The sequence below is a fragment of the Mizuhopecten yessoensis genome, unplaced genomic scaffold (assembly GCF_002113885.1).
Source record: "Mizuhopecten yessoensis strain PY_sf001 unplaced genomic scaffold, ASM211388v2 scaffold2977, whole genome shotgun sequence".
NCBI lineage: Eukaryota > Metazoa > Mollusca > Bivalvia > Pectinida > Pectinidae > Mizuhopecten > Mizuhopecten yessoensis.
In genome coordinates this window covers 146,042-170,875 of record NW_018404814.1, presented here as the reverse complement: position 1 = coordinate 170,875, position 24,834 = coordinate 146,042, and the positions used below count along the sequence as shown (strand labels likewise).

General features: G+C 34.6%; 1 protein-coding gene and 1 long non-coding RNA gene across 5 annotated transcripts in view; one reads left to right on the top strand and one right to left on the bottom strand.

The window, feature by feature from the left end:
• Positions 1-24,834, bottom strand: part of LOC110446740 (nuclear hormone receptor HR96-like) — a 291,811-nt gene that overhangs the window by 149,703 nt on the left and 117,274 nt on the right. Inside the window, exon 1 of one of the 4 annotated variants that reach the window (XM_021492030.1) lies at positions 19,553-20,458. The exons of the other annotated variants lie outside the window; for them this stretch is intronic. Within the exon in view, the coding sequence (XP_021347705.1) occupies positions 19,553-19,657 (105 nt within the window). The 5' untranslated portion in view covers positions 19,658-20,458. Of the gene's footprint in view, positions 1-19,552; positions 20,459-24,834 lie in introns of those variants that run through there. 4 annotated transcript variants of the gene reach the window in all.
• The window catches only part of LOC110446742, a 145,034-nt gene that overhangs the window by 99,235 nt on the left and 20,965 nt on the right, over positions 1-24,834 (top strand). The window contains exon 3 of the long non-coding RNA XR_002462497.1: positions 4,711-4,806. This is a non-coding gene — a long non-coding RNA (uncharacterized LOC110446742). The remainder of the gene's footprint in view (positions 1-4,710; positions 4,807-24,834) is intronic.

The window sequence follows — 24,834 nt, the reverse complement described above, 5'->3', positions numbered from 1 at the left end:
GTAAACAGGGCGAGCTGACCAAAGGAAGTACTGAATCAGATGATTCAAGAAGGAGAACCCTTCCCTAACCTGATTTTAATTAAATAAAACAAAACAGGAAACAGTTTGACAAACAATCAGGCTTAAGATGAAGATTACCACTGCATCAGTTTTAACTCATTCACCCCTACATATTTAAACTGGACTTGTTTAGTATTTGATTGGGTAAGGTTCAAATGTGACTTTAGGAGTGAATGGGTTAATTTTGAAGAAGCGTTTCACTTCAGAGTTGTTGTTATTATTTCTTTCAAACTGGAACATTCTCCCTTATATGTAGAAGATAAAACCACATGAAGCCCTTTTTCTAGGCTTAGAGTTACTTCCCTTAGCAAAGTATATTCATCCTTCATTTTGATACTACATGTTGGCAATTCCTGGTAGCTTCATTTACTAAAGAATTGATGGGTCCCAAGTTTGTTTTCTTCTTCTGTATATTTTATTTTTGTTTTCAAATTTTCAAATTGGAAAGGGGGAGGAATGGGGATATCATGGTTTACTGAACTTTACACTCTGTTTGTTATACACATAGCATTAAGCACTAAGCTCCATTCTGAGGTTCAAGAGTTGAATAAATGGGATGCTACTGTTTTCCTGATGCAGCTTTCATTATAAAATACTGTACATGTATATGTATATATATAAAATACTGTACATGTATATGTATATATATCTATCTGTATTTCCCTAATGGCTTCTGTCTGCTGTAATACATACTTCTGATGTAATTATCTGATAAATATTCCACAGGAATACATATCAATGTACACACAAACTTAATGTTACCCTACTTTGTGAGATACATTTGATTTCAACATAACTGCATGGACTTACAACAAGTGCCAGATATATATATATATATATATACATCATAAATGTGCTCTGTATATAAAAAAAATTGTGGAAGATTGAGATAGGCACATAAACGTTTCCTGTCTATTACATAGACCTGCAGGCCATGCAGTAAATTCTGTGACACTCAGACCCTACTATATTAATTGTATCACTGACTTGAACAAATTCATTTATACAAAAATAATTCACTCAGTGAGAGAAATTGAATTAGTATCTAAAGAGTAAAATGGTTATAAGACAGAAATTTTCATATAGAAATTATCAAATAATTATATTTACGAACAAGAAAATGTTGGCTTGGCATAAGACATGAGTTTAAAAATCAAAATGATAATCCAGAATATTCCATAATTTAAAGTAAAGAAACTGAACACGACAAGTAAAACAACTTTCAGTATTTGATAGAAGGACGAAACTTGCTCAAATGATAGTGCCAATATAACCTCAATTGTTATAGTAAAATTCAGGACTTTTTTCTTCACTCTGGACTTCATAATTTCCGAAAGTAATCTTGTTGGTTTTGTAAGTTCTAAGACAACTACTACCTCAAAATTTGTGCGATATCTATTAAAAAACGAAATTGCCATGGTTATACACGGTTACAGTGACCAACATAAAATTTTCGGACAAATGTGTCTAAATTAAAGAGACCAAATTGTCATTCACCCGTAACTGGGGTTCTTATGAGGTCAAATATGGAGGGGAGATAATAAAATCTATTTTGAGACACTCAGTGCTGATATTCAAACAGGGATTTTTCATCTGGAATAAACAGCTGTATAGACATACACCCGACGTAGACTCATTTCATTGGGTATATATAAATACTGAATGAATAATAAAACTATTGATTAATCTTCATATCTTTTTCCCAAAAAATTGTATTCTGTCTGTATGGCTAAAATGTCTTTGTACTTAATTTCATCTATTTGCATTTTGATGACATTACGAGCCATGAAATAAATGACATAACCTCTAAATACACTGCTGCAGTGTCATGACAAATTCAATATGATTTCTTAACAAGAGAAAATAACCATTTGTAAATATCAAAGATGTCTTTATTTTTGGGTCTCGTTCATTTTGCCGAGTTAAAATGCCTCTATTAGGACAGTAAGTGATTCGTTATGACGACAATAAGCGATTTGTTAACGACACGTCTGTCAGCATCATCACGATAAATAAGCAAATGATTCATACAAAATGAACAAAAATACGCTCAGCATTTATATGTCATGTTTTGTGATAAATAATTTGTTGGACGCCATATTTGCATTCAATACAAGCCTTTTTGTTAAACTTAACACACCTTAATAGCGTGGAAACAAATGTCCCTTTTTTTTTTTTTGCCCGATATTAATTATTTGCCAAAAGTTAACAAGTCTTCTCATTTGCGAGATGAATAATTTGATACAGATTTATGTCCAGAGTTTGCATTGAAATAGCATTGATTCATACACAAAAATGCACATCATTCATCCGTGTGGAAACCAGACAACAAATCACTGTCACGGAGACTACTGAGAATGTGGCCGCGTTAATTATTGATTAGTATCGATTATCGATCTATAGCAGACAGATGAAAGTAAATGTTATGCAATGAAAAGGAGAAGAAAGTCTTTTCTGGTGGTCGAAAAACATGTGACATTATACACATGTGAAAGCTTAATTATGTTATCAGAATACAAAGCCTCACTATGGGTAAATTTGTGTCATATTGAAATTCACTAAGCCTCATTACTTGGGTCAACTTGTGCTGTAGTGTGTCTAAGTACAGCTGTATCTTGTCTAAGTACAGCTGTAGTGTGTCTAAGTACAGCTGTAGTGTGTCTGAGTACAGCTGTATTGTGTCTAAGTACAGCTGTATTGTGTCTAAGTACAGCTGTATTGTGTCTAAGTACAGCTGTAGTGTGTCTAAGTGCAGCTGTAGTGTGTCTAAGTACAGCTGTATCGTGTCTAAGTACAGCTGTATTGTGTCTAAGTACAGCTCTAGTGTGTCTAAGTACAGCTGTATCTTGTCTAAGTACATCTGTAGTGTGTCTCAGTACAGCTGTAGTGTGTCTAAGTACAGCTGTAGTGTATCTAAGTACAGCTGTATTGTGTCTAAGTACAGCTGTAGCGTGTCTAAGTACAGCTGTAGTGTGTCTAAGTACAGCTGTAGTGTGTCTAAGTACAGCTGTAGTGTGTCTAAGTACAGCTGTAGTGTATCTAAGTACAGCTGTATTGTGTCTAAGTACAGCTGTAGCGTGTCTAAGTACAGCTGTAGTGTGTCTAAGTACAGCTGTAGTGTGTCTAAGTACAGCTGTAGTGTGTCTAAGTACAGCTGTAGTGTGTCTAAGTACAGCTGTAGTGTGTCTGAGTACAGCTGTATTGTGTCTAAGTACAGCTGTATCATGTCTAAGTACAGCTGTAGCGTGTCTAAGTACAGCTGTAGTGTGTCTAAGTACAGCTGTATCGTGTCTGAGTACAGCTGTAGTGTGTCTAAGTACAGCTGTATCGTGTCTAAGTACAGCTGTAGTGTGTCTAAGTACAGCTGTAGTGATATTGCACAAAATTTCCCTTTTTTTTTCTTCTTTTCAAATTGACGTATATTGAAAATCAATAATTAAACGAAGGGAACTACCCTTCAATGAGTTAATAATAAGAAACATTTCCCCCCAAAATTTACAAAAAGGTTTATATTTACTGAAACAAAACTGCTCTTAATGAGACAAGGATTTCAGCTTGTGAATCTCTGAAGGAATGTCCTTTGACCTTGAGAAACTGCTCTGATCTTTGACACCGATAGATACTAAGCTATAATATGACGGAAACAGACATAAAGAATCGCATCTGCAGATTGATTTCCAAAATTGATTTCCCAATCAAGGTAAACTGACACTATCATCAAATCGGATTAGCTGATGATCTTCGTTATCTAGACAAGATCAACAGTCGATGAAAGAGGACTAACGGTGACTGTCCAGGTCTAAATCAGAAGTCTCAAATGAAGAAAAGACGCTGATTTTACACATGTGCCGTAAAGTATCTGTTCAATACGAGTGTCAGCAGAAAAAAGAACTTTTTATACAGCATTAAAAACATTCCTAAATATAGATCTTAGACCATTTCAGTAATGTGAATTAATCAATTTCAGAGATGCAAGGATGAAAGAAGAATTTCTTGTAAATATCCAGTATGTCGCAAGTCTTAATTTGTGTGCAATCTTGGAAATTAAATAAATTTGCTCACATCTTATTATGTTCAAGACAAAACGCTATAAAAATCCTAACATTCTTATACCATCATTATTCAAAGAGTAGAATAGGAAACAGAAAAACAATTTCTTTGCCTTCGATAAGAGTGTGTATTGCTGGTCTGTCATGATGTAGCAAAGAACTGCTCGGGCTAAACTCTACTTACAGACTTTTTTTCGATGCATTCAGAAACATTTTCATGAACCATATACAGACTTTTTTAGTTCTCTGGGCAATTTATAGCCCAGAGACATTATCCAGAGATAATAGCCATGGATCTAAAATTTTGACAAAGTTAAGCTTGTAATAACATTTATGGTTGCATGAACTATGTATTTGTGGTAGTATATTGTGATGCGTGATTGTAGGCTTGATACAATTGTTGTTTGCTTTTTATCAGAAACTTACTTTTTGTTTTTCTTTAGGATTAAAAATCTGGAATTTGTCACCAAAGCAAACACAATGTTTAGAAAGAAGAAAAAAAGTAATTTACTTGTGTCCATCTCATATTTAAATCGAAGTGATCATCAGCATGATTTTAATACATTTCATTGACAAACCAGGTCACTGTTTCTATTTTCAGACAGCCTGGTGACCTGTCATGACCCTGGTTCACACCTGATGACCTGCTGATCCATGACCTACTGAACTTTGAACTCATTTTTGCAGATGGAACAAGGTCAGTTAATCCTTAGTCATTTGCTTGATCTAAATGACATTTTGAACTTTGATGTTAGAACCTTCGATATCTTAAATGTCTATACTTATCTCAATGTCGATATTTGCTTCCATGAATTAATATTTCCTGTATTAAGGTGAAGACAAGTTTTAGGTTTAGTCAACTGGCAATTAAAGAAAATAGAGAATATGAGATATCCCCAGGCAAAAATTACAAACTATGGATAAAGGGCCATAACTGTGCATAAAGCACTGCACAAACCCTGATTTCAGTAAGCAAAACTCCATCATTTAAAAATAAAATACACACAAAATATGGATGACAGTCTACAGCCAAAGTGACAGAATGAATGTTGAACAAACTAAACAGACTGATGGTTCAAACCTATAGTCCCCTTTTCAACGACTAAAAATGATGGAATTCAGTTGTTCTGCGGCCTTCCACTCTTCTGGGCTCATCAGGAGCTTTAATTAAAATGGAAAGCAATAGTTGACATCATGAACTTGTGATGTCATCAACAAATAAATGCAGCCAAGTTTTATCATGGTAAATATTTTCCAAATTATAAAACTGGCTCAACTGTAATATCCAGAAACTGCCTTTTGCAATGTTGCTGCTTTTGTGATAAAAAAAGGGGAAAACTGTTTGGTTTCCAAGGCAAAAGATAACCATACGGGGACCAGTGTCACCTATCTGATCTGTCCTACATAGTACACGTAGCAATAGAACTCAAATTCTCAAAACTTGGCAATATTGATCAATGACCAATCAAAAGAACAAATTTCCAGAAATTTGTAAAAAAAAAAAAAACAAAAAAAAATCCAGATTGTGAGTTTAATTTCCGCAGGCTTTAGGACATCTGTCGGAGATAACACGTATGTTTAACAGATGGCAGACTTGTGTTTCTCAAGGAAACCATCAGTTTTTCACAAGATGGACATGTGTGTCATTTCGTATGATCTGTGTATGATGTCATTTGTAGATAAACACGAACAGTGCATGCTGTCATCAAAAAAGATGGACAGGTGACATTTAGTATGTCTTTGCTTTATGCATATGGTAACCAATAGTTGTACATGGTTTCAATGGAAAGTCTATACAGATTTTTACCAATTATGATGTGGTCTTTATCCTTCTTAATGAAATCGGGAGAAAAAACAATGAACCATTAATTTTAATTAAATTTACCAACATTTGCCATCAAGCAATAACATCGAAATCTATGAATGTATCTGCAGGACACGTAGAACAATAACAGTGCAAGTCCTTATAAACACAGACAATCCGATAAAGAATTTAATTTGACTAAGTCATTGCAGATTTTTTAGTACGAATATTCTCCGTCAGGTTAACAGGAATTATGTCATAAGGCATTGTGAGAATGGGACTTCCTGGGAGTCTCTATTACTGGAATAGCGACAGGTTTTACGACTTTTATACCGATAAGTGTACAGGAAACGCGCTCCAGACATCAAGATTCTATTATAATTAAATCCATAGCTTTTATGACTGTTTACATCATATATATACCAATTTAAATATTTTTACACTTTTCATATGTGTTTGGGAATAATTAAACAAGCAATCTAGTGATGTTGCGCTTTTCTCCCAGAAATGTATGATTAATCTTGATTTAAGTGAAAATCCATTATAATTCACAACCAAAGCAATATCATACGTTTTTTCCGACTAAAAGTCTGATAACTGTTCCAATTCACTTGAGTGACAATTCATTCCTCTTCACAGCCAATTTCCATACCCTTTGTACATTGTCAATATAATGTAAAGATGATGGACTAAGACAGGAATCAAACACGGGACTCTTAAAATTCAGACATATACCTTAACTGCTTGCTGACCAACGAAGATACCTGGTAAATTATTGTATATTTTCTAATTTTTCGACCCTGAAGACACAAATGTCCTTAAAACTGCTGCCTATACAGTGGTTTAAATTAATATCACATTGCTTTATAACAAACACATTTTGGTTTATGTTACGTTTTGGTTGATATAAAGTTTTGGTTAATATCATGTACAGCAGTTTAAATTAATATCATATTGCTTTATTACACATATTGGTTAATGTCAAATTTTGGTTTATATCAAGTTTTGGTTTATATCATGAACAGTGGTTTAAATTAATATCACAATAACACATATCATGTTTTTGGTTAATATCATGTTTTTGGTTAATATCATGTTTTTGGTTAATATCATGTTTTCCCTAATTCTTTCTATGTATGCTTTAAGCTATAGGCACAAAAAGTAATGCGAATACAATAGACCAGGAAGAAAAACATAGTATCAGGATTTACTAATCCAGTACACCATTCGTTGATGAAAGGAAAAAATCCTGTAGACGAGTCCATACCAAATAACTAAAGAAAACCTTGTTATACTACCACCATTTGTCTAGGGAGAATTTGGTGTTAGAAAGGGGTTTGGTGATATTGTGTGAATAAGTATCAAGAAAATGATAAGGGGAAAAAAATAGTACCTAAAAATACAATGATGATATGTGGCGAGGTGCCGAATTTAAAAAATGGTCATTATATCAGGCCTTCCTTACAGTTGATCTGTATGACATAATGAAATCTGTACTGGAAACTAGACATTCTTCATAACAGCATGTCAACTTGTACACATATTTCACCAGACATCTGTCTGCATCCAACATGTCACGAAATGTCTATGTGAGTAAAAATATGTAACAAAACGAGTTAGCCTTTTATTTGATAAAGGCAGAGATCTAAGCATAGCAGATATCTTGAATGTCTTTTTTTCACAGAAATATAATTTCTTTCAAATGATATAGACGACTGTTGATCTAGCGTCATTTAAATCTATTAGCCATCTGTATCGGCAGGCTTCAACATGGCGTCTGTATCTATATCCCCAATCTCTGAGCTTCACTTGCAGTAAAGTTACGTAAATATTATTTCAGAAAAAAAATGCCATTAAAAATCTTCTAGTGTAGTTATCCGTCCAGGAATCAAAGGCGTCTTTTGTTTCCCTCCGGTTGTCATAGCAACACATATGTTTTCGATTTAAAGCAAATGTTTCATATTTGAAAATAATCACTAGAAAGGGAACACTGGCTCTCATAGCTATATGTACACTGACGCATTTCACTTCCACTATAATTTCTAGTTCACATACGAATGTTTCGGATACCATTGGCCAGGAAGTGCCATCATTAAATACACAAAGTACAATCGATGAATTCTGCAACTGTTTTGTTTTTCTAGACAAGTATTTGTGAGTCAGTAGTCTAGCTCCATCAGATTAATGATCCATTAAAAAAAAAAAAAAAAATCAAAAATGTTTACAAAGAGAATTTTTGAGTCAAGTATCTGAGGACAAACACTTTCAATTCCTGTAGCATGTGCATATTCCTGAAAATATTTTTAATAATTATGAAAAATACTGTCGATTAGAATGCTATAAAATGTAATAGCTAGGCTATATATATCTTCAACACAACGAAGTCCTGTACATACATAGGACGTCAGTATCTCCCTTCAGTATATAAATATCACCTTCATTTATTTTAAAACAATTATGAAACAAGTTATTCAAAACTATATTAATCACTTTTGTTGGCCTTGGTCAGGAGGCGAGCAAAGAGGGTCTCAACGTAAGACAAAACCAGAGTACCCGGTGAAACCCCCCTTTTGATTGGGCTGAGGTGACCCAATATTTGTTCACATCCGATCTGGGAATTGAACCCTGGCTATCTTTGTGAAAGGCAAGTGTGCTTTCCACTGTACCACCTGCCTCCCTACTCCGTGTATGTCTTACTTGTTGATTCTATTTTGGAGCAATTAAAATATGAACTATAATTTCCTATAGATTTTGTTGACATTGTACCTCATTATCTTGCATATTATGAAAGTGTATATTTAGCTAAAAACCGAAATAGAAACCCCTATTTCTAATAACTCTCAGCTTTTGTTGACATTCAATACGTCACCTTGGCAATACATCTATGATATGTAATTGTATCTACATTGAGCTCGAAAAAGGACAATGAACTGAGAATCTTTTGTTTCGTCTCGTACCCTTTGTTTTCAATGAAATGTTTCTCTTTAATTTTCTTCAGAACAAAAACTATCTCTTAATCTTTACTATATAGCTACATTGAGAACCTGTTAAATCGAAAGAACATCTCGTTTTTCTTCTTTTAATTGAAATTATCTCCATTTAATATTAAGGAATAAGAGAAAATGTTGTGTGTTAATGGTGAAATCTGTGTTTCATTATCTATCTATTCTGTATAGCTGTACATGTGTTGCCTATAACTATTGTCGATTCTGGCTGCTGTCCCTATATCCACCTATCCTAGGTACGTTACAACATTCTAGGATGATGATGGGTTTCAGTTTCACCTGTGAGAATCGTATCCACTAATTACAGGTATACCAAGGTAACAAACGGAATGAAAATGCCTGCAGTCAGATTATTTTACAAACATATACCTGGCGACCTGAAAGGCTAGGTAGTTGGAAAATGCAGATAGGTTATATACATATATATATATATAGCATAAATTTAGTCCGAGGATATGTGTATTATTCATGAACTGCGAAATGTAATTACAGCTACAATTAAATAATATGTGTACTGTATACCAGAAAATGTTCACCCTTTTGCCCTTATTTATCTTTACAGCAAAAATTGTTAACAATATAATATACGTGGTAATTAAATTTGAAGGGCGTATCTATTGGCGGGCGAAAATAGAATTTATCGTCGAAGGGCAAACATTTGACTGGGAGAAAATTTCTTAGTCTATAGTATTGACCCTTAACTCTTTCACCCCTATATAACCTTACGTAAACTCTACCATGCATTGATCTGGGCGAGTCCATTGCGGTCCACAGTGGTGAAAGCGTTAATCAAACAATATGTGTGTCATTACCATAAATCATTGTCTATCACCTTAATCAAATGTCTCCAATAACTGGACAGACCGAAACAGAAAGGGAATGTTCATTTCAAAATTTGTATATCAAACAGCTCAGACCTAACAGAACTAGCTCCAACAAGGAACATAATCAAAGATCAAAATGATGACAAGTGTATTGGGACTTTCCATCTGAGTTGGTAATTATCAACGTGGCCAAGTTTTCAAATTTCAGCTCTAATCTCGTTTTTAGAAGCATTATCATAATTATGAAGGTCAAGGAACAAAAAAAAGTGATAAACATTTGCGGTTATCTTTTATACATTATTTTTAATAATCATATATTAGGACAACTATTCCCTGGGTTTATTGCTAGAAAGCCTCATCTAAAATCATTTGATCAAGTGTTTAAAAAAAATATGGTACCGTAATTCAAACAGATAACATGAGGATAGAAAACACAAGGAAAATATTTTTTTAAATTTTCTTCTTCAGAATTTAATTACTCCTGCTAAGCAGACTTAAATTTGAATGACTTGATCAAGCAGGTGATGTTATAAATGCAATATCCTCTTCATAATACAAGCACGATTTCCAACATATAAGGAGATAAATCTGGGTGTTTTAAATTGACGTTTTTCTAACTTCCCTGTCATGATCATCCATCCATGATTGTGAATAATTCATTATATTTGCCAGAACAACCAACATTTTCTTTTTTTTTCAAAATCTTTTTAAGATTTCATGTTCTGTGTAAAAAGCATTAACCGAACGTTTTAATATCATTTAAGATCTGTCAGCTTGATATTTAGTATGAATTTTTATTTACTGAAATGATTAATATTTTTTATATTTTATTTTTTATTTTTTAAAGACTTGTAATTGAAATGATGAATCTATCTAATTTAAAGTGTCAAAGTTTTCAATTATAGTAATTATAATAAATTAACGCAAGGATATTATCCCAAAAAATATGTTTGACATGAGGCTTGCAGTTCTATATTGAAGGCGGGGTGTGTGTAATCTGTCCGATTTATCAGTACCTGTACGGAGCAGGTGTGAAGGTAGTGTACTCCGAAGTCATCAGCCATTTCAGGCAGATCCTTTATAGAAGATTTTATCAATTACAGATCATCATTATAAATCTATCAAATCATCTTCAAGAAGGAGAAACGCATTCAGGGCTAACAGTGTTTCGGTGTAACTGTAAAATGATGGCTATTTTCTCCGTCGGCTCCCCGGGACAGCAGATACTGCAGCTATACTTATCAGTTTGGGTTTTTGTAAAGTTGGCGTAAGGCAGGAGTCACTCTGATGCAGTTAGGATAGATGTGTATATTGTAGAGCTACGTAATTCCATTAAGTTTCGGGCTTAGATTCAACGATAAAGATACTTTTAACATGCATGTCACAGCCCCACAACTATACAAATGCATTTAGAACAACTATATCTTCCTCCATCAAATTACAGACCAGAAATGTTCTGAAAATTCCTTTCTTCTTTCAAATTACAGAACCAAAATTGTCTGTGAATTCACTGCCTCAGTCCCTCAAGCTTTAAGGCTATAATCTGGTGCTTCTCTTAAAAGCTGAAAAGTCTGTAAATTGCTGGGGGGTTTTCAAATAAAATTATTAAAATAAAATTCTGAAAATACTGGAGCTCTTGATAATGTCCCAATATCAAAAAATCCCAGTAGTGACTGTTTAATAATATTGGTAAATCCATTTATAGTGACAATATTTTACTGGACAATTGTCGGAAGAATACTGATCTGTTTCTATCGTATTTATTCCGTACCACACTTCTCTTATGACTCATTCGTACTTTGACTACTCACTGGTCTGTGTATAATCTTACTGTTGCTTTTCATAAGTATACAGAAAATGTGTTCCGATCCACACAATCATACAGCGTTTAGCGGGGTTTACCTCACTGTAATCTCGGTATACATCTCCCGGCAGCTTTAACAATGCCAAGTCTCACTCATACTTGTGTATATAGTTAAAGCAGATGGGCACTGATACCTGTATATTTTTTTCTTACCCGATTTGTCATGAATTTTTGGCAGGCGAAAAAAAAAATCGTGTTTAAGGCACATATCTGTTATTCGATCATTGTATCTTTCGTTTTAATCTCATCACAATTCACAAACTTGTGATACGATAATCGCACCGGCTCTGTAATTGTTATAAGAGTAATAGCTGGTTGACTATTTCCAAATGGTGTAATTCAGAATCTCAAAAAAAAAAAGAACATAATCACATCTGCTCGCTCAACTGCCGAACAAATGGCTTCACTCTAGATGTATCTACCGATAAGGTTACATCGAACCACTCAGGAAGTTAATGTCCCTCGTATCAATTTCGGCAAATTTCAATTTGATAACCTTAAGCAGGTGATTATGTAACCCAAGTCCAACTGACGTTTTGAGGGACGATATTCAAGCAGGAGTTCTGTATTGAAGAATTTAACTATCCCAGTGCGAAAATGACATAAAAAAATGGTCTGAAAACCTGTCAAGTTTCTGGGTAATTGAGTAACTTTATACACTAAATATACTGTAATTTACATGATAAATTATTCAATGTTAGCCATGTTACCTTTCAATGATATTCTCAAGTTACTGACAGATAAAAAGAACTGACATTCTTAAACCCTTGACATTCTAAAACCTGTACCTATCTCAATCGGGTGAGCTGTACCCAATGATAAAATATGCTTCTGATTGAGACTTTGGATGTATTTTTGTCCCCTATTTTTCAGAAAAATCTTATAAAGCATGCTATGCAGTATATAGTCATAAAAGTAATTGTTATTTACAAGGCTGACATATCTTATTCACCCTGCAACATGTGGGCCTATTCTCAACTTTCATGATCTACCTACCAGTGTACGTCAATATTAATTGAAACAACCCATAATCATGTATGATGAGCTTATTATCAAATCGTCAGCTTGAAGGTTTTATAAAAAAAAATTTATCAAATTTCATGTTTAAAAAATTTAGTTTTTTAAATTCATAATCAAAACCAGTTTTCAACTAAAGAAACACTTATATTTTTGTACAGACCAGTTCATAAAATAATTTAATAATACACCATATTCTAGTATGGATTTTTTATTTTCATTTTTCAAACTAACAAAACAAAAGATACAGAACAGCTGATCTGAACATCTTTCCTGCTACATAAATTACTACTAACTAAGTCACGTAATTATGCCTATCAAAGTTCAAAGACAAATATATACGACCATAATGAACACTAAAATGTTTGTCATTTATTTATAAATGTACAGAAATATTTTCACACAATTTTTCAAATATTTCTATTGCTTACAGAACAGTTGTCACGAAATGATGGATGACCTCAAATACAATTTTAAATGTTTTATTTGATATAGTCAATCTGACATCCTGTTCACCCCTACTCTCTGAAATAGACTGTTCCATGACAATTAGGAGTAAAATCCATTGTAAGAATCTGAGGGGTAGTAGGATGCCAACTGAAATGTGAGTTGGCTTTTAATGTACGTATTCAACTCTGTGTCCATCATCATTTCAAATGCAAAAGTATCAAATAACCAAATTGGTGTGAGAAAATATTTAATATCAACTGAAAGAGTGTACATCGCATTGCTAAACGAAATATTCAACAAGTACTTAAAACAACGTCCCATATTCCAGGAATTTCATGTCAGAGAATGGTTTTAATTAGCATATACCTAAAAGCATGACAAACATTTAGCACCTTTCCGAATCTTTGAAGTGGATTCATGTGTTCGCTCTTCAAACAATTTTTTCCAGAAGTATAAGAAAATACCAGAACTTCATTATACATCTTCTTATGTAGGTATTGCATTTCGTTAACACAAATTTTGGGAAAAATGGAAAATATCTGGGCCATAAAAACTAAATGTACTGAAGAAATAACATTAGTTTTATGAGTTGAAACTGGAAGAGTACATGCTTTAAAGAAACCGACTTCACATTGGTATTCACTAACATAGCTCAATAAAATTCTTGATAAGCATCGAACCTGAAAATGAAGTTGAAGATGTTCATGCAGTTACAGGTGCATTGTGGGTCTGAAATGAATGGAGATAATAAAGCTAGCTACCTGTAGTTTCTCTGTATAATGAAACTCAATGACCCTAGTTTCTACAGTACCCTGCTGTACTATTTCTGTACCTTGCTGAATTCATTTCAACATCTGAAAGTCATAAATCTACACCCAAATATTTTAGTATTCATGTTTATGTTTAACTACTTTAGAAGTTAAAACTGTATACCCTAGATTCTGAAAAAAACATCTGCTAGCAATAACCTTATCCACTCCCATGCTCTGTAAATTTAAACATTCATTTCCTTCTTTTCGTATGTATTACATTTTTGAAAAAAGAAACAGAATTATGAAAAATTTAAAAATATGTACAGCTTGAGACACAAATACTGCACACACGAAATAATAATTGGTTACTGGATATTTCAATATCTGATCATTTTTTCTCAAATTACGGTCACATCTGAAGTCGCAGAATACAAAGACAGGTTATATAGTTGTTCAGACTTCTGAAACACTCTTCATTGCCTCTTTATGTCTACAAAGTGTGAGAATTTCTTTAACTCATTCACCCCTGAAATTTCAAAATGAACTATTCCAACATTTGAATTGGAAGAGTTCAAATGTGTCTTCAGGGGTGAATGAGTTAAATAAATTGTTGTTTGATAATAATTATAATAAATAGTAACAAAACAACAAATTAAACATTAAAGAATGATGGAGAGACAAATTTAAAAAAAAAATCATTCTGACTTCATTTTCAAATTCTATTTTTCATTTTTTTTCTTTTCCAAAACGTTTAAAGCTTTATTTTCACTACAAAACTGTTCCTGAAACAATTTCCAACCAAACAAACTATCAGATACCGATCTTTTTCAACTTTTTGAATAAATACACTTTAATTCACACAATGTAAACAACAGAAAAAAAGCTTCTTTGATTTCTTCCTCCAGATCCATGGTCTAGTTGGTCTAAAATTGGGCAGTATCCCACTGCAGCGTGAAATTTAATCACTCCCTTGATTGAATTAGACTCAATTACATCTGGATAGAAATGAAACACTGTGAAATTAGGCAGTTAAACCATATATTGACAGTGTAACACTGCCATTCACCGCTATCTAAAGGTTTATGGCTTGAGGTACAACTCCCTTAAAAGATTCAGCTCCCTTTGTTATGCCTATGATTGTGACGGGGACGGGGTGGAATTGTAGGGCCCTTCAAGGCCATCAACGAAGGACTATAGAAAAGGGGATGATTTTGAAGGGACATCTCGTATGATTTCAACCATAAAATGTTACTGTTAGTGTTATAAAAAATGGAAAGGAACTGTGTATTCACGTATACAGGAGTTTTGCAATAACCTGTAGAAAAGTGATATCTCAATGTATTCAAATCATTCAGATAAGTTTGTAAGAATTGCTATCTCTCCCCAGTTCATCATGAAATGATTGGAATAGAAAATGTCTGTAAGACATGAATACCTTTGTCACCGTGTAAAATTAGATGCAGTGTTTGATGTTCTATAAATACTTACAACCACTTTTGACTTTGATCACAGGAGGGATGGACATATGGGCAACACTATATGCCCCCCATTTTATGGGGGGGGGGGGGGGAGGGCATAAAAGGGGGTTGCATCTATTTATTTTGTCTTGTACACTGAACTAAAAGGATGTCCCTTTCTTTCTATTTTCGCTTTTGTTATACCAGTGTTAGAGGTAAGGAAGGGCTGGATGAATTAGAGAAAGGGGATACAAATGGTGGAGAAGGAGAAGAGAAGGCCTGGACGGTTTGGGATGGAGGGGAGTTAAGAACGGGGGTGAACAAGATGTTTGGAAAGGGTGGAGGAGGGACAGGATGAGTTAGGAAAGGGTTTGGATAAGTTGGCTTTTGACTTTTGACGTGGACTAGTAGACAGGGATAGAAATCTTCATCCCTATACCCCAGCTCCAATATTTATCTGCAGTCCTGGGAATCGGTATCTTTAACCAAGTCACAGTATTCAAAGTCATAGAAGGGATGGGTGAAGTGTATGGGGAGTGTGTTACTTTTCAACAAGAGTATTCATTGTGACATATAGAAAGGAGAAGGGGGGAGGGGTAGATGGGAGGAAGTGAAAGTATCCCTCAGTATCTGATATAGGAGAAAGGCAGCGAGCCCCCATACCTTATTTCAACAATTCTATATTCTTTAATGTAGAAATATGCATATTTTCTTCCTGAAAAAATCATGTGTTGATCATGAAACTGCAACTGCTTGCCCTTGTCTAAGGTCACAGTGACTTTGCATTAGCGTGCGACTTCCTATGAATGTACATTTTAAATTTCATTCCTTATGGCATCAGAATGAGGAAAATTAGATATCATGTTGTAGCTATAGCCCATTGTCACTAAAATTACAATAATTAATCTTATAAGTGTTGCCTGACACAAATATAACCTCCATGTTTACCATTATTTGACCTTTGACCTCATCTCCAAGGTCACAATTCCGAATTATGAACAAATTCTAACTAAAAGACCTGGAGAAAGAAAACTTTAACATAACTGAACAAGTTGTCTTTCTCTAACTCTCACAAGAAAATATACAAGTATTGTTCTTCTCTATGTCAGAGCTGCTTTGTTTTATCGTGTTTTGAAAAAGACATTTTTAAACTGATCATAATTAACTTCATTCCCTTTATTGAATAACAATTATTTTCATCGGGAATGTAAAATCTTTTATGAAGTCATGCCACCCTGAGCCTGAATTTGATACCAGCTGTGACCACACATTCTTACATTGGACTTTATAGTAGCATACCGCTTATGGGACAATTATAGTCCTACTGAGCCCCTTAAAGAACTCTGGAGTTATTTCTAAGGTCACAGCTGGGGTAGAAATGTCTTATTTCTATCAACAATTGTTGTATACATCTATATACAGGTATACAATTATTATTAGTTGTGCTAGGAGAATTCACTATAGAAATCACATTTTTTCTTTCCTTTTCTTCATCAAATGTTAAGATATATGGGCATTAGCTATTCATTTAATGGCTATTTCCAACACAATTTGTTCAAAACTGATGGTATTTAAAGAAGCATTGATAATAGATAGATTATCACATTCACTAAATGTGTTCTTCAAAGTTTTTTGAAAAGGGGGATGTCTTTTTATATGAAGTTACTATGTAGAATCATATCCTACGACTAGTAACGACACATGGAGAAGGTTTTTAAATCACCCAACAATGACACAGATAGATAGTGTGTCCTTTTTGGCATGTAAATAAGAAGTGGCATATGGGTAAGGGTGTGACATGTCCTTTATAGACAGTGTTCCATTATAGACAGGTAAATAACCTTGACAGTGACACAGGGGGACATTACCCTTCCTTTATAGAAAGTTCTCCATTATAGACAGGCAAATAACCTTGACAGGGACACAGGGGGACATGACATGTCCTGTATAGAGAGTTGTCAATTATAGACAGGTAAATAACCTTGACAGTGACACAGAGGGACATGACATGTCCTGTATAGATAGTTGTCTATGATAGACAGGTAAAAAACGTTGACAGTGTCACAAGAGGACATGACATGTCCTTTATAGAGAGTTGTCCATTATAGACAGGTAAATAACCTTGACAGTGACACAGGGGGACATGACATGTCCTTTATAAATAGTTGTACATTATAGACAGGTAAATAACCATTACTGTGACACAGGGGGACATGACATGTCCTTTATAAATAGTTGTACATTATAGACAGGTAAATAACCTTGACAGTGACACAGATTGGCATGACATGTCCTTTATAGATAGTTGTCCATTATAGACAGGTAAATAACATTGACAGTGACACAGGGGGACATGACATGTTCTTTTTAGATTGTTGTTCATTATTGACAGGTAAATAACCTTGACAATGACACAGAGGGACATTACACTTTCTTCATAGATAGTTGTCGATTATAGACAGGTAAATAACCTTGACAGTGACACAGGGGGGCATGACATGTCCTTTCAGATTTGTGTTCATTATAGACAGGTAAATAACCTTGACAGTGACACAGAGGGACATGACATGTCCTTTCTGATTGTTGTTCATTATAGACAGGAAAATAACCTTGACAGTGGGACAGAGGGACATTACACTTTCTTTTTAGATAGTTGTTCATTATAGACAGGAAAATAACCTTGACAGTGGGACAGAGGGACATTACACTTTCTTCATAGATAGTTGTCGATTATAGACAGGCAAATAACCTTGACAGTGACCCAGGGGGGCATGCCATGTCCTTTCAGACTGTTGTTCATTATAGACAGCTAAATAACCTTGACAGTGGGACAGAGGGACATTACACTTTCTTTATAGATAGTTGTCGATTATAGACAGGTAAATAACCTTGACAGTGACACAGAGGGACATGACAAGTCCTTTTTAGATTGTTGTTCATTATAGACAGGTAAATAACCTTGACAGGGACACAGGGGGACATGACAGGTCCTTTTTAGATTGTTGTTCTTTATAGACAGGTAAATAACATTGACAGTGACACAGGGGGGCATGACATGTCCTTTCAGATTGTTGTTCATTATAGACAGGTAAATAACCTTGACAGTGACACAGGGAGACATGACATGTCCTTTTTAGAAAGTTGTTCATTATAGACAGGTAAATAACCTTGACAGTGACACAGGGGGACATGACATGTCCTTTTTAGATTGTTGTTCATTATAGACAGATAAATAACCTTGACAGTGACACAGGGGGACATGACATGTTCTTTATAGGCAGACTTTCTTTGACAATATCACAATTGTTTTTTCTTCAATAACCAGTTGACTATGAAAATAAATTATAGACCAACAACATCTTCTGCGATATTTTTGTTCCTTGTGTAACATTGTGTAATAACATATACCTAGTCCATCTACACAAGATATCATATTCCTTGTTTGCATTGTGTATATATATATTAACATCTACAAACCCTTATCTATCTACATACATAGAGCTCATCATATCAAACCTGTACTACACTTTATTACCATAACAATAATATTATTTTAACATTGGTCAACATTTAACTTCCTCCACAGCCAAGGGATATACGGCAGAAAAACAAAACAAAACTGTGATTCTAGTGATTATAGCCTCAACCTGTTCATAATTCTCTGTTCCATCTCTTTCCTGTGTTTTTTGATAACTAAAGCCTGTGGTTTGGTGGAGATTTGCCAGAATGACTCTGAGCATCCGTTTACCTGCTAAGCTATACAGCAAGGCCTATTTTCCCCTCTGCCATGAGGCAGAAAACACGTGTATCTGTGCCTGTATGTACCAACCCCATGCCTACAATCACAAACAGGCAGCAGCTAAACACGGCCCTTTCATCTTCACATTGTGGAATGTGATGAAAGCCGTAGCAAATGCAAGATAGATGGAGAGAAAAAAACACAACAACTATAGGATGAAAACTGGTAGCTGTAGTGTTCCTTATCCAATGAATAAATTTGGTGTTGTATTACAAATATCCCGTATAAATATTGGGAATGACAACGGAGACATTAAAACTGAATACATATGATACACACGTAGGTACAGGGGACACAAGGAACACACATGGTGTGATATAGGTACACCGGTCTCTCTATCTGTGTGTACTCTAACCTTGATGTATATATAGAGAGGGGGGGATGCTCTGGTTCGCTGACTATCACATCCTCACCAGGTTATAGCATGGTAAACATGTATTTCTGAACATATAAATGACGGTGTATACTTGCCTGATGTATGTCCAGGTTATTCAGGTTGGCAGCAAGCTTGTGGAGAGCAGTTGAGGCTACACTTGGAGCCTCGGAGCTAGTCTTCCGCCCACTAAGTGATTCCATTATAGACTGTCTTCCTTTACAATGATCACAGATATATCGTATTCAGGTCAAAACTAGGTCGGAGTGAGAGTGGGTCATAAACTCTCCCCTTTGGCCTGAGGGGGTCAGGGATCGAAGAAACTGCTTAGCTCTTTTCCTATAGAGAAAACACATGCACTATCACACTAGCCCTGGCTGTATATTTTTTTACACACAATGAATCCCTAGAAGCTTGCCTCTGTATTCCAGAATGCTGTTTATACGCCTCTGTTTTTCCTTCTCAACAGTCGAAGAGCTAGCGAAAATCTAACTCAGCTCATCTGGAGTAGTGAAGTGGATACACAGATTCAAATTCTCTCTACTGTGGAGAGAAGTGCCTACATAGAGAACTAAATACTGCCACGCTTAGTCATAAATCCTTGTGCTGACTTTTTTTCCCTCCCATCCGTGCTCGCTGGTGGATAAAAAAAGTCCTCTGAATGTACTGTCTACCCTTGCAAGTCTTTTCAACAATAAAAACTGTCACTGCCAGAGGTAGACCTCTCTGTCAATACGGAGTGAGGTGGGCTCCAGTTACTAATTCTGTGTCCTCGGTCGCTGGGTCCGTCCGTATACAGTCCCACAAACTATCTGCGGACCAAGTCTATCCTCATCTCTAGTCGAAAGCCACGGATATGCCTGGATGAATTTAATATCAAAGGGCGAGTTTTAAGTGTTGGATAACACCAGCATACTTCATATCACTTCTCCCCTCATACACAATGTATTTAGTTTATCTACTTCAGGTAAACACCGACTACTGATGTACAATATATATATATATATATATATATATATATACACACCGCTAGATATTGTTGAGCTACAACAAAAACCGGATAGATAACTGTGCTATAGAATGCACTGATTCACTTGTTTATCGTTTCCCTCCTTACAACAACACTGCTCTCTTCATGAACTTGGTCCTCGTCGGAGAATTTGGACTATGTTTACTGTTAACTAGTTACAAAACCTTCCTCGGAGTAACAAACACTGCTATAATCCTCCCTCTAAGTAACAAATAGTCTGGGACGTAGTAACATTTCCTACTGGGTTTTTCCATCACACGCAGATAGCATCTTGACCCCGATTCAAGATATATATAATATCTCCACTCCCTATGTATATATATATTTAGCGGTCTTTCTAAAATGTTAATTCATCTATCTTAGGTGCTTATTTTCAAAACAACAGATGGAGGCCTTTCACCGAGTGCTTATTTATACTAAACCTTTCTGAACTGTCATTTTTTCAAAATTAATGTTGCAAAGGGAAAATCGTGAAATGCTGTATAATTAGATCAGTTTAAGATGAGATATAAGTCGAACTTACCAAGTTCATCAGAACAAGTCCGATATCGACACCTACCTATCTTTCAAAGAGTTTCAAAGAGTTTCATCTGAAGACAATTTTATTGAATTCCTCATTTTTGCACATCAATAAGCTTCACTTTGCACCAGCTTTTATAGATTCAAAACTACAGTGCTAATGTTACACCTACCTAATATCTATCAAATCTTGACTGTCACCTACCCTAGTCTAATTGCTGTCACAGGTAAGGAATTCTACAGGTGTGAACTCTATAGAGTATAATTACACCATAGAATTAATTATCTACCATTGAATTGTGTCTGCAGTGTAAAAATTGTCAATTACATTACATCTTCAAATTTCAAAATGAAAATACTGAAAATACAAGATTTTTTTAACATGAATATCAATCCGACCTTTGTGCACAGCATATTGTACCAAATAGGTATCACCTGTCTACAACGAACAGGTAAGATATCCAGATTAATCAGGAAATCTAATTTACAAAAAATTGTCCATTTCACTCTCTTTCTATCTCGGAATTTTCCAAAATTCCGAAGGATATCACGAACACGTGCACTTCATTCTGATGAGCTTTTCCTGTGCACAATGGCCAGCTCATTGATACATATCCATGATTTTACAATTGAAAATTTTCCCTAAATTTATAAAATCACTTCACTTACTCTTACATGAATTTTTTCATGAAAGAATCTCACCTATGTACACACTTGTGCTAATTGAGATTTACCTGTGTAATACAAACAGGTAAATAACTGCCCATATATGGAGTCAATTCGTGCTTGTCCCAACTGTGCTTTAAGACGATCACACAAGTCCAGTAGGGGACAGTGTCACCTGGTTTTTCGGTCGATCTTCGAGCTCAGGTGTTAAGGCTCCCCAGTGGTCTGAAGATGATAACGCCCCACGGCTGCTCGAAGCCCACTTTATAGCCTTGTAACTTAATTCTCAGTGTTAATCTTTAACATTAGGTTAATTACACAGTAATTAATTAACACCTCAGCCTAATTGGGCCTCCGTGTAATTGGACCGATCGTATTCCACACACACACCAGAAATATTTGCAGGAGGAATATTGTCTTTCAGATGATTACTTCCACAACTTTTCCATGGGACCTTAGCTTACTAACACTATCTTGTAAAGGCCTACAGGACCAAATTGTTCAAAGCACTGTCAGCTTTATATATCTTCATTTTTTTTTTAAACCTAATTTATCAAAATTTCTGCATTCTAATGTAAAGTTTAATGTTTCTAACTTTTCATATAGTTAGGTTGTATCCACCAAGAACATTTTAAAACTGTATTATATAAGAATTGCATTGATTCAGGCCATAAATATATCAGATGAAGAAGTGATGTTTACATGGTGTCAAGCTGTTAAGACACTAAACTTACTGCGTCTGCTAGATAGCCGATAACATAAATAAGATGGCGGAGCGTTATTTACCAGCTGAAACATCCCCAGGTAAAGCTGACCAGATAAAAGTTTACTATCAAAAGTCTGGACGGTTAACATTAATAAACTACCATCTTGCATGTGCTTGTCTCTTTAAAAATCGGTTGTTGTTTTTTAAATGTCTTGTATTCTGAAGGTCTGTTCTGTCTTTAAAAAGGTGTTGGTGTGTAAATTTGTCTTCTGTTGACATAAACAATTCAATGTAAACAAAATTTAAAACAGAAGTAAAGAAAGTATATAAGGTCTGAAGTTGTTCGTCTTGGCACCTGTTTACCAATACTCATAAATAACACCTACAGTTACTTAATGGCGAATACTCGTGTTTATAAAATGAGGTCTCTTTGGAGTTTTAAATATCCCCTGTCAATTCTTTTCCAGCAAAGTCTACAGTTTCACAAAAAAATATACACAAATTTGATCAGTAGTTAATATACAAAATAAAGAATAATAAAGATAAGTAGTTTTAAGGCTATATGGTACCTTTCAGACTATATACTCTTTACCTAAGATTTGTTAGAGTTATCTCCCTTTATATTGAAAGGGTTGTATGAAAATCTTTTGTTTATGAGGTAAAAGTGTCAAGTAATTTAGCATACATGTACATTTGACCAGATTAAATAAGTCAAGTTTTTGCTTATACAAAACTTTATTTGCTGCTCGCAGGAAGATTGTTTCAGTATCTATAAAACCTTGCATTAACAATTTACCAATCTTAGGAATATTCATTACTAAAATTAGGGAAATAATTAGGAAATTTTGGTTCTGGAAATGGGGCTATTTTAAAAAGAGGCTTTTTAAAGTGCTTCAAAATTTACTTCAAAATTATTTCCTGAAATATTAAATATAGTTTCAATATCACCAAAGGAAATTCATTTCTAAACTCGAAAATGTGTACAGGACAGAAATGCCCTCTTTGAACTGTGGTTGACCTATAAATAGCAGGTGACCTAGGGAATCTGAAAAATGACTCATCTGATGTATTTTCATACTCGACCTTTCTGTAAGCTTTGATGACATTCTGTTAAGTTGGTACATTCATGACAATGAATAAGAATAAGAATGAAACGGGAACAGGACTTGGGGGGGAGGGGGGGTGTTGCATAAAATAAATCCATGTTTTAAAGTAAATTGTGTAATGATGAATCAACATTTGTTACAATGAGTACGTTATTATCCAATTTTATCTAATCCTGTTCATCAACGAGTGATGTAATTTTGTAATGATCAACGAGTGATGTAATTTTGTAATCGTCAAGTATCATAAGCAATCAAATTTAATAGACAGAATAGACTTGTTTTGGGTGGGTTTTTGAAAGTATGTTGACCATACATAAAAGTGACTTTCATTTTGTGATTTGTTTTGTTGACAAACTTTCAAGTATTTTTTTCCTCTGAGAATTATATGTTGTATCTGGCTGGAGATCTGTTTGAGTGAGTAGGCCTAACAACTGTTTGGTGTTGTATACAATACGCTGGTATGTAACACGTGTGTGAAATAGGCCTCACATGAGGGTCGTAGAGGGAGGAGGGGGATGATGGTGGAGGGGGGGGTTACATAACATTACAATATAAACCCCCTCCCCCCCACCCCACCCCCATTCTAATCCTGCATCTAAATAAGTTAGTTTTCTAAGTAGTAAACTAGTTTCTATGTCCTGAGAAATATGACGCTAAACCAACTAATTATGACCCAACATTTTACCAACAAGTGTTTTGCTAAGAGAGACGATTTGATTAAAGAAACGGAAAAGCTAGTCTGAACATTTCTAGATTTTCTAATATAAAAGGACCATTTCTCAGACATAAAATAATTGTTTCCTGTCTCAACTTAGTTTTTATATTTTATAAACTAATTCAATCTCGTATTTAAACAGAATGATTCGGAGAATTCCAGGAACATTAATTTACCATAAAAAATATCTCATCAGACAGGCAGATGACAGAAAAATCAAAATTTGCGCACAAATATTAGAAAATACAAACCTTGGTCGTTTCCTTCTCTAGAGAAAATGATTGATTTTTGACCAAAATGTCCGTATTAATTTTCATAAATTTAAACCTGCATGCTTATTTGATTTCTATCCTAAATTTTTCAAGCTGTTTTATTCAACAATTAAAAACTATCCCATATTCATGTACCATATTTTACGCTACGTTTGAAATTGAACAACATTTTCTAAAAATAATATCGCAAACTAAGATAATCACGTATTTGGAAAAATACTTTAAACGGCTATAATATTTGGAGCTGAACTTAGGTAAACATGTATGTGATGTAAAACTGGGTATTTTTGGCTGGCACTTCTAACAATGGTAAATTGGCTTGGTACAAGAGAGTTCTACAGAAGGTGGGTGAGGCTTAGATGGCAA